Source organism: Pinus tabuliformis, chromosome 7, assembly GCF_031772625.1.
Source record: "Pinus tabuliformis cultivar Carrire ecotype Pingquan chromosome 7, CPIR1, whole genome shotgun sequence".
NCBI classification, from domain to species: Eukaryota; Viridiplantae; Streptophyta; class Pinopsida; order Pinales; family Pinaceae; genus Pinus; species Pinus tabuliformis.
In genome coordinates, this window is record NC_142293.1 from 858513948 (window position 1) to 858525072 (window position 11125).

Below are 11125 nucleotides of genomic sequence, written 5' to 3' on the forward strand. Positions count from 1 at the left end.
ATGTAGGCACGAGCCACGAAAGCGCACTGTGGAACACATTCAACACAGTCATCACATTAGACACAATATTTCGTCAACAAGGTGACAACATCTCCCAGTTTACTTTCAGGAACATCCACCAGAACATTAGAAATGCAAATCCAACAATTGATGACTACAACATACTCATGTTTCGCACAGATTCCTTCTTATCAGAAGATGAAATGCATTCCTTCCATGATTCCATGCATCTATTTCCAACAAATGCTCAAACAATGGTCCATAATAAGAAAATGATAAAATCTCTAAACACTCATGTCGCAAGATCCATTACTGAAGATGACAACACATATTCCAACATTTCCTCAGGAGACGAGCAACTTGAGCGAATTGTGTTACTATGTAAAGGCCAAAAAGTGATGCTAACTTCCAAGCTCTGGGTTTTAGCCGGACTTGTTAATGGTTCCCTCGGAGGAATTATAACCATCTTTTAAAAGAATCAACTTCACCTCCACAACTTCCAACATTTATTGTCGTAGCTTTTCCCGAATACATCGAGCCTCCTTGGGATGACAGAAATCCCACTCACTTACCTATTCCAGCAATAAAAAGAAATGGGCATACGAACATTCCACTAAATATGGCTTGGGCATTAACCATACATAAATCTCAAGGTATGACACTGCCAAAAGCAACAATTGACATTAGGAAAACTAAACACCAAGGTCTCACATTCACAACAATTTCCAGAGTACCTTCTCTACAAGATCTTCGGATTTTCTCCACATTCAGTTTTGATCGTTACAATAAAATGAAAGACGACAAAAACATTGCTCGCAGAAAACACGCAGAAGAAATTTTCCATTCAATGCCACCTCCAGACAATTTGCTCCAATCCATACGTTAACATCACCAAAAGGTTTCCTATATTTATTAAGCTCAATCTATTTCATAACATACCTTTCATATCTTTGGACAATAATCAAATCTAATCATTATCAATACACGGTTGCAAATATTATATTTTCATTATATTTTCTATACACTTGATTCTAACATTTTATTTCTTTTGCAACATGACATATGGACTCAAAAATAACACAACTATATAACTATTGTGATGAAATTGAAGCATCAATACTTACATTGCAACATATACAAAACATATTTCTTTAGGTACTGAATCCAACAGTACCATTATACCGCCTCCATCACCCTATACAATTATTACTAAAAATTAAATCTACTCTGAAACGCATAATCCACATTCATCAATGTGACAAAATGCGAAAAATACACGCAGGATGACAATCAAGAAATATGCATCTATAACTATGCATAAATCTCCAATGGTGTTCGATATGCCATCGTTCACCTTGCATCTTCGACTAACAATATTTAAATCCCCATGACAAAGGTAAGTTCATTTCCATTCATTCCAAATTCATTTTAACACAATTCACATGCAAACTATTACTAATAAATTTCCACAATTAATTTACATATTACAAACTTTAACAAAATATACATTTTCCAGGTTCATTGTTGCTTCTTCAGGTCTTTGATGCCTCCAACAAGTTTCGATGCATCTTCAAATATGGAATACAACCACATTGTTCTTCACAATATTATATTTCTTTTCTCACCTCATCCATTACAATCTACTACTTGTATTTTTCAATTGAAACTTGAAAAAGGATCTTTGAAGATCAAGAGACATTCTTCGTTACAAACATTGTGCTTTCTGTAAATTTCACCTAATTTATATCACTTAGCTTCATCTTCCACTGTTACATGCAATCTTGTTTATCGAATATTATTATCAATAACCTTTCCCACGTAAACTACTACTAATGAATTTCCACAATTAATTTACATCTTTCAAATATTAATAATACTTCTACATCACTTTAACAAAAAATACTTTCAAATATGGAATGACAACCATGAGTTTGTTCAAAATGTCGTATCATTTATTTCAACTCTTCCATTACAATATACTAGTATTTTTTAATAATACCATAAAAAGAACCTTAAAATAAAGTACAAAAGCATGTTCACATAAACAACAACTAGTACATGGATGATGGATAACCTCTACATGACATTAACTATAACTCATTATCATCCACCCTTGCTTTCAAGAATGTCGATTCACATGTTGCCTATTCTTCCACACACTACTATTACTTACAAAATATCCATATTCAAAACGCACATAACTAATACTTTCGACTGTAACTCAATATCATCCAACCTTACTTTCAACAATGTCCATTCACATGTCACTATTCTTCTACACACTACTTTTATTTACAAAATATCCATATTCAGCATACACATAACTAACAATTTGAATTGCAACTCACTATCATCCACCCTTGCTTTCAACAATGCCCATTTACATGTCGCTATTCTTCCACACTCTATACCTTACAGCGTTTACTTTGTAACATCAAATACAAATACTAATTTAAAAATTATGATAACATATACTTTTTATATACTAAACTATTTCTCATAGAATAAACTATCTATTTTGTATTTATATAACTAAATAAAACCATATATCTATAAAAAAAAAAGAAAGAAAGACAAGTTCAAAAAACTTTAGTAAAAGACCAAATATTCAAATAAAGAAAAGTTTAAAAAAACCAAATATCCAAATAAAGAAAAGTTTAAAAAAACTTTATAGTAAAAGACCAAATATTCAAATAAAGAAAAGTTCATTAAAAAGTGAGAATTTTCACCATAATTTTTTCATGATTTCGATTTAAAAATTAAAATTTGTGATCTGTATTTAATAATTTAAAATTAAAGATGTAGAATATCTTATGCTTAGTATTAATAAATCCATTACCATCTCATAATTGGATCATATAATATTCAATATCACTTAAATTAGATGGTGCGTAACTCCCTTTAGTATGCGTGGAAATCTTATCTGATAGTGATGTTAATGAGGTTAGTCCCTGAGTTTTTTTTAACTAACAAATGCGTGGAAATCTTACCTGATATTGATGTTAATGAGGTTAGTATTTGAGGTTTTTTTAACTAAGTCTTTTTTTTATTTCATTTTTAAAAATAATATTTTTGCGGAATGGATAATAAATGTCCTTTTTCCGGAATTAAATTTTTTTTTTTTTTTACCATTATTCATAATTGTGGATGATTTTTAGGAAATAAGTTGTGTTTAAGTTTGAAACGTTTTTGAATTTTTGGTGGACACAACCCATTAAAAAAATGGTTCTTTTACGATTATTCATAATTGTGGATGATTTTTAGGAAATAAGCCGTGTTTAAGTTTGAAACGTTTTTGAATTTTTGGTGGACACAACCCATTAGTTTAAAATTATTCATAATTATGGATGATTTTTAGGAAATGAGCTGTGTTTAAATTTGAAACGTTTTTTAAATTTTTGGTGGACAACACCTAGTGGTTTAAAACAGAAAGAAAAGTAATCATCAAAGTAATTAAATTAATATTATTTATTAGCTCAAATCAATAAATTAATGTATTTTTTGAAAAACAAAACAAAAGTTAAATATTAATAAACAAATTTTAGTAAAAAGTCAAATAATAATAAAGTAAGTCAAATGTGTAAAAGGTTAAACACAATTATAATAATGATAAAAAAATTTATGTAAAAGAATCTGTTTGGGACTACATCTTCATCATATCTAGTATATTATTTTAATCGAGTTAAAAAATTTAACTAGTGACTTCACATCAAAGAGTGCCTTAAGAAAATACCCAATCACTATTTATTCAAAACTAGATAAACATTTATTTATTGCATATTTAAAATAATAATAAGATTTATTTTAAATATCTATTAAAAATTATTTACATTATTTCAATTTCTTTATATATCATACATAAAATTTAGATATTCAAAATCTAATACATAAATATATTAATTAATTAAATATATGATTTATTATACAAATTTATAAAACTAAAAATCAAATTTAACATAGATAATCCGTAAGAACCTAAAAATATTGACATTCATAAATTCCACCCTGACTCCGTATTTACGTTTCAGACAGACCTTGACCATATCGGGAATGGAGAGGTTATCGGATTGGGAATTGAGTTGCTAACATATCATTATTCCCAAAAAGGTTCGATGCTTTTTTTGACTTGGTCATCCTCAAAATAACAGAAACTAACCGGAACTATCCGGTAAGTAGGTTACGCAACCTGCTCTATATGCCCTTATATATTGGACCTCCATCGGGCTCTACCATGCACGGCTCAACCTTCTTTCTCTTCCACGCTCTTCTTCATCGCGGAAACGCTTCCAACTTCTCCTTCATCCACATCCAGGTACTTCTTTTATTACAGTTTCTGCATTTCATGTTTCTGTTTCTGGCGTGGAAGTGGCTTGTGCTTTTTCGGAAATTATTATTGGGTTCACGCGTTTTAAGTTTTCCAATCTATGAGGTTAACGCGTGGGAAACGTCCCAATTTTGTGCGCTAGGTTTTTATTTTTTTCGTTTAATTACTTCGATCAATTAAACCTCTCCATCCACAGTTTTCTCTTCCATCTTTGCTGAGTAATTTAGATATCATCACGATTGTCTAATATTTATTTAATAATATGATTTTGTGTTTGTGTTGCAGAGGTAGTTGTGGCAAAAACTAGAATGGAGATGAGAAAATTTAATAATATGATTTTGTATTTGTGTTGCAGAGGTAGTTGTGGCAAAAACTAGAATGGAGATGAGAAATGCATGGATGAAGAACTTTTTGTTGTTTATTTTAGTTTTGGTTTTATTTTGTGGAGTAAGCGGTAGAATTGGTGGTGGTTTCTACACGGAGCATGACATTTCTTATCAAGAGGATGCCAAAGAGTTTGTGCAGCATAGAGTTGCTTCTATTCCGAGTTCCATAAAAACTCCTATTCCTCTAATTTCCATGAACTCGCCTATTGCAAGTCTCCATGAGGTTCCATCGGGTCCCAACCCCATAGACTCCCCAATGCCTCCTCTTGCCATGAGCTCTCTAAACCCATGTCTCCATGAGGTTCCATCGGGTCCCAACCCCATAGACTCTCCAATGCCTCCTCCCGCCATGAGCTCTCTAAACCCAAGTCTCCATGAGGTTCCCTCGGGTCCCAACCCCATAGAATCTCCAATGCCTCCTCTTGCCATGAGCTCTCTAAACCCAAGTCTCCATGAGGTTCCATCGGGTCCCAAACCCATAGACTCTCCAATGCCTCCTCTTGCCATGAGCTCTCTAAACCCAAGTCTCCATGAGGTTCCATCGGGTCCCAACCCCATAGACTCTCCAATGCCTCCTCCCGCCATGAGATCTCTAAACCCAAGTCTCCATGAGGTTCCATCGGGTCCCAACACCATAGACTCTCCAATGCCTCCTCCCGCCATGAGCTCTCTAAACCCAAGTCTCCATGAGGTTCCATCAGGTCCCAACCCCATAGACTCTCCAATGCCTCCTCTCGCCATGAGCTCTCTAAACCCAAGTCTCCATGAGGTTCCATCAGGGCCCAACCCCATAGACTCTCCAATGCCTCCTCCTGCCATAAGCTCTCTAAACCCAAATATCCAATTCTAATCCCATTAATTCTATAAAACCAATAAAGTCTTTAAACAAAAACCTTTCAAAAGTACTCTTCAATCCCACTTCTATCGAGCATAAAGTTCCTTGTATTCCCAAGTCTATCTCATTCCACTATCCACCAAAAATTGTCTTATGTTAAGCATGAAGTTCCTTCTAATCCCAACTCTATCTCATTCTACTATCAACTAAAAGGTGTATCCACTAAGTCTTTCTTCTCATCCAGAAAAAGTACTATATCAGAATGTTTTTGTGTAATAACCACATGTTTTTGATCTACAAGGATCTAATGGCATATGATTTCAGTGTAATAGCATTTTGAAAAATAACATTTCAATGTTTCTCTCTATCATTTACCATGCATTATGTTTCACTTTTAATTTACTACGCATTATGTTTCATTTTTAATTTACCTTTAAAAAGCTAATTATTAAAGATAATGTTCACTAGTTTAATGAGGTGTAATGGGGCTCCATGTGTGTTTATTTTTTCACATATTTGTGTTTCACTAATTTATTCTACTTTAACAAACACTAATTACAAGATTATTCCTTATTCTAACAAGATAGATACATTAATTTAACAAGATAGATACATTAATTTAATTTACAATAGAAATAAATTCTTACTATCATTATCGACTTGTTATAACATTCTATTTTTCGTAAATAAAAAAAAATTAAATAAAAATAATGTTTGTTGTTCCGAAATATTTAAGTATATCATCACGTTTATTTTACCCTATATAATAAGTTTTTATTTGAAAAACAACGTATTTTAAATAAAAATAATGTTTGTTGTTCCGAAATATTTAAGTATATCATCATGTTTATTTTACCCTTATTATTTGAAAAACAACGTATTTATGTTTTTCCTGGGTTTGTTTTGATTTTAAATAAATTTTAATTTTATTTTACACAATGAAAGTTTAATATTTTTATTTATTTGTTTTTTTATTATAATATAAATGTACTTTTAAATGAGGTTGAAAATTTTGAAAATTGTAAATGGTTATTATTTTAAATATTACCAAAAAAATATAAAAAAAACAAATAATACAATGTTATTAATTATTAATATTAATATAATATTATTAGAAAAAAATTATAGAGAAAAAAAAAAAATTATTATTAGATTAAAAAATAAGGGATGATAAATCTGATTTATAATGAATAATGGTAATATAATTTGAAAAATCATAATTGATAACTCATGAATGTTGAGCTAAATTTTGGAATATCCACAGTAGTGATCATGTTTCATGAACTTTTCTAATCCCAAAGAGATCCATTCTGAAATTTAGCTCAACAAAAGCTAACCACAAAAATTTGAAATTCAAAACTCATGAATGGTTATTAAGTTAATTTGGTATGACTAATTAATACTTTTACTTCCAAGTTATATGTAATTATCTAGTGATATCATAATATGAATTAGATTATTTATTTTATATAAAAATTTGGATATAATATTTTACAAAATAAATAATTAAACTTACTTAAAAGAATATAATATAATATTTAATAAGATATGATATTTTCTTTTCTTCTTAAAGGTTCATTCTTTATGGCATGTCTTAATGGATATTGATCATGATCACCATCCATTCTCAAATATGCATAATTAGTACAACTACATTAAAGATATTAATGTGGTTAATATAGTTGAAGGCTTCATCTATATGGACCATTAACAGATCTATAACAAAAGAAACTATTGCAACAAAAATATTATTATTAACTTTTATTTTACTTAATCCTTAAGAATCTTAGGTCTTGATAAAAAATTAAAAGCGTTGAAGAGTTTTTATCTTTTACAACCAAGATATAGGGCAGTTTTTCTAAATTTAGGTATGCCTTGAAAATTCCTAGGAAATTGGTGAGCAATCGGATATCAATTTTTTTTAATTTATTAAAAGTCAATGCAACCTAACAAACTTTCTAACACACTACAACCAATGATAATCATTTAGAGGAAGCATATGCTCGACATATTCCCTTGAGAATCAATTCAAAGCATTAATTAAAAAAATAGTCAAACTTTCTAACACACTACAACCATTGTTAATCATTCAGAGGAAACATATGTTCAGCATATTCCCTTGAGAATCAATCTAGAGCATTAGTTAAAAAAAGAAAAATCGATAGATCTTCATCCACCTTAAGTTAAAATAGGAAGCCTTCGACTAATTATAGTAATAATATTTAATTTAATTTTTAAAATTATGATTTAATCCGACATTAAATTCATATTTAAGATTTATTTATTTGTTTTGAATCTATTTTCATGTTGTTTTAATTATGACATGCACATTTTTTAAATTTAGGCATGCTTTGAAAATTCCTAGGAAATTGGTGAGCAATCGGATATCAATTTTTTTAAATTTATTAAAAGTCAATGCAACCTAACAAACTTCAATATTTATTTATGCAACCTAACGCAATTTTTTAATCAATTTTTTTTTCAACCAGGTTAGTATTTTGAAGTGATTTATTTCACTCAGTTTGAACATATCTAAAACTAAAACTTATTACATTTTTTTAAATGATTGTTTATTAAGTTTAATTACAACTCATTAAATTTTTATTTTAATTAATTATATCACAAAAAAATATTTATCTATCACGTTATATTTTAAATTGAAATTGAATAAATTATATTAAGAAAATTTATATGTTTTAAATGAATTTAGTTAATAATGGTGCTTGGGAGAAATGTTGTTATCCTCTCTAGCTAGATTTAATTATTTCATATGGCATATTCAACTAATAATAAATATTACTTGTAATAGATTTAAGCCATATAATTTTTGTTCATATTAAAAATTCTATGCCAAATTATTTAAACTTTGAAAAATTGTTGTCTTTGTTCAAGTTTTAAAATTCTATGTTGTTCTTAAGATTTGAAGAAATGAAAATGTTTATAGACTTAAATTAGTGTAGATGACTATTGTCTATGCAAGGAATTTAAAAAGAATTCAAATATTAATAAATAAATTTTAATAATGAAGTAAAATAATAATATAAAATAAGTGAAATGTAAAAGAAACACAATTATAATAATTATAAACAAAATAATTATGTAAAAGAAATTTGTTGGAAATAAACTAAGAAAATAATTTTTAATTATATATTTAAAATAATAATAAAAATATTTCTTTTTAATATCTGTTAACGATTATTCATATTACTTCAATATTTTATTTACTAGTGATAAATAATAAATTTAATATATATATATATATATATATATATATATAATATTTACATTGTAAGTCATTCTCCTCTGAAAACAACTTCCCTTTCCGGTTATGTGTACATTCCTGTGTCTTTGATTTAGGTAGTAGATGATTAAAATAGTTTGAGTCATTCGATTAATTCGACCGGTATTAAATTAGTTCCAAATTTAGTTATAAATTATAAGACTTGTGACGCAGGTCAACCTCGCTCTTTCTTGACACTATCAATTGAGTGGAACGCTTCTGCTAGACTAACAATGCAAAACTAGAGAAGAAGTCACAATGCAGAGATGGGGACAATGGCTAATGCCTGCTCTACCATGTCATGGCTTAGGGCATTATTCCTTCTCTTAACTTCAACAAAACCGGCCACGATCATAGAGAATGTTGAAAAGGTGAATTTGATCCCCATTCTTTGAAGCATGGTGATCCCCTCGTTATCTCTTGTTATGCTTCGAGCAATGGGCACCACTACCCTCTCATAAAATGGTAGCCATGTGATGAGAGTCAGTAGGGAGAAGACGGAGAACGATCCTATGGCTATTAGGAAGTTGTTCGAGCTGAGCCTCTTGTCCATGGCCTGGGCCTGTAGAACGATGAACATGTTTTTTTGCACGATTGTGACTTGATTGGAGATTTCGCAAGAGAATATGGGCACTATTCGCATAATAGTTTTGAGCCCCTTGATGTATTTGACGACATAATCCTCTGCAAGGCAACCTTCCTCCAAATATCTGGGCTACACCAATCCTGCAAATATTTTCAGCATCTTTTGTAAATTTATCAGGAAATCTTCCTTCCTTTGCACATTGCAATTTTGTATACAAGTTTGAACTGCAGGGCAATAGGATTTCTAGTAGCATCCCTAGAAGCATTATAAAATGACAAAAGCTGGTGTACATTGAATTGAGCCAAAATAAGTTGATTGGAGTGACCCCTCGTGAACTGGCAAGTCTTCTCTATCTTGATGTTCTTCATCTGTCCCATAATGCCCTCACTGGGATGGTTCCCCTAGAATTCGAGAATTGTGCTCCCTTAGAATGTTTCAATGCCTCCTTCAATTATATCTCAAGCTCTGTGCCTTCAGATGGGCTTTTTAGAAGCATAGACAGTAATGTTTTCGCAGGTAACCTAGGTCTCAGTGGCAAAGTCCTAGCAGATTCTCAATGCATGAGTTTAAATGACCCTTAACTCACTTCTTCCTCATATTACATGCTATAAACTAAGAAGAAATTTCATAATATATGGGAGATTATATGGTTGCCTGGTCTAGTAGTATTCATTCTCATAGTTGGAAAAACATGCTATTATAACCAGTTTATAGGTCATGCTGGTGGTGGGAAATACAGGGAGGAAAAGCTTGAAGAGGATCAATGGAATATGACTGCCTTCTAGGAACCAATTCTTACAGTAGAAGATGTTCTGGAGCATTTGGAGAGATCTCACATGGTGGGAAGTGGATAAACTAGCACATTTTATAGAGAAGAAATGCTAGTTGGCAAATTGATTGCTGCGAAGAAGTTGCGGAGAGTTGATAAAGAAGATATTAATCAGAGGAGAGCAGTATTAGCAGAGGTTGAAATTCTCAACATACACTATGAAGAGTATCTAGCATAATCTTGCATGTCTCTGTAAGGCCAATATGGTTGCAACGCTATGAGATTTTATGATACTCGGAGGGTCCTTTGCCAATTTAATATTATGTGTCTCTCAAAGTGTTAGTTCCATATAATACTAGTGATTACCCCATTAATATTGTAGTTGTATCCCTTATTAATATTGTTGTGCCACTATTGTCCCCATATTGTTATTACTGTCCCCCATAGAATCCCTTTATTATTATTTTTGTGCCTTTATATTATTATTGTTAGGTTGGCTGGGTTATATTGTGACTCCTTAGACTCCTATCTATAGAAAGGAGGTTTTGTCATTTGAATCATCAAAGAATCATTCATTTGTGTAATGTAAAGGAGGTTGACCCCTTGAAGACGCTGAATTCTAAGGCGTTGATCTATCTTTTCTATCTTTTTGTGAGCTGGTTTCATAACATTTGGTGTCAGAGCTTTGGATTCTAAGGTTTTGCTACTCCAAATAGGTCATCGTGGCATTTTTGCTATAACTTTTTTTTGCGACGTTTCATAAGCGAAAAAAAAACCCATTTGAGAAGAAATATCATTGAACCTCGGGTCTGAATTTTAGAGATCTTCGCGCTATATTTGCGGAGATATGATCTTAGGAAGTTGGTCTTTTAGCAGACTCCTGAATTAAATTCCAAACAGGTGACCTAGGGAAAATCGTCATAAATTTCTCTCTGAGCATCAGAT

General features: G+C 30.9%; 1 protein-coding gene across 1 annotated transcript; it reads right to left on the reverse strand.

The window, feature by feature from the left end:
* Positions 1-9078: 9078 nt before the first annotated feature.
* On the reverse strand, positions 9079-9468 carry LOC149250312 (protein NRT1/ PTR FAMILY 3.1-like). Its single transcript, XM_089453620.1, has one exon. It carries the CDS (start codon positions 9466-9468, stop codon positions 9079-9081), a length of 390 nt encoding a protein of 129 aa, XP_089309746.1.
* Between the last annotated feature and the right edge of the window lie 1657 nt (positions 9469-11125).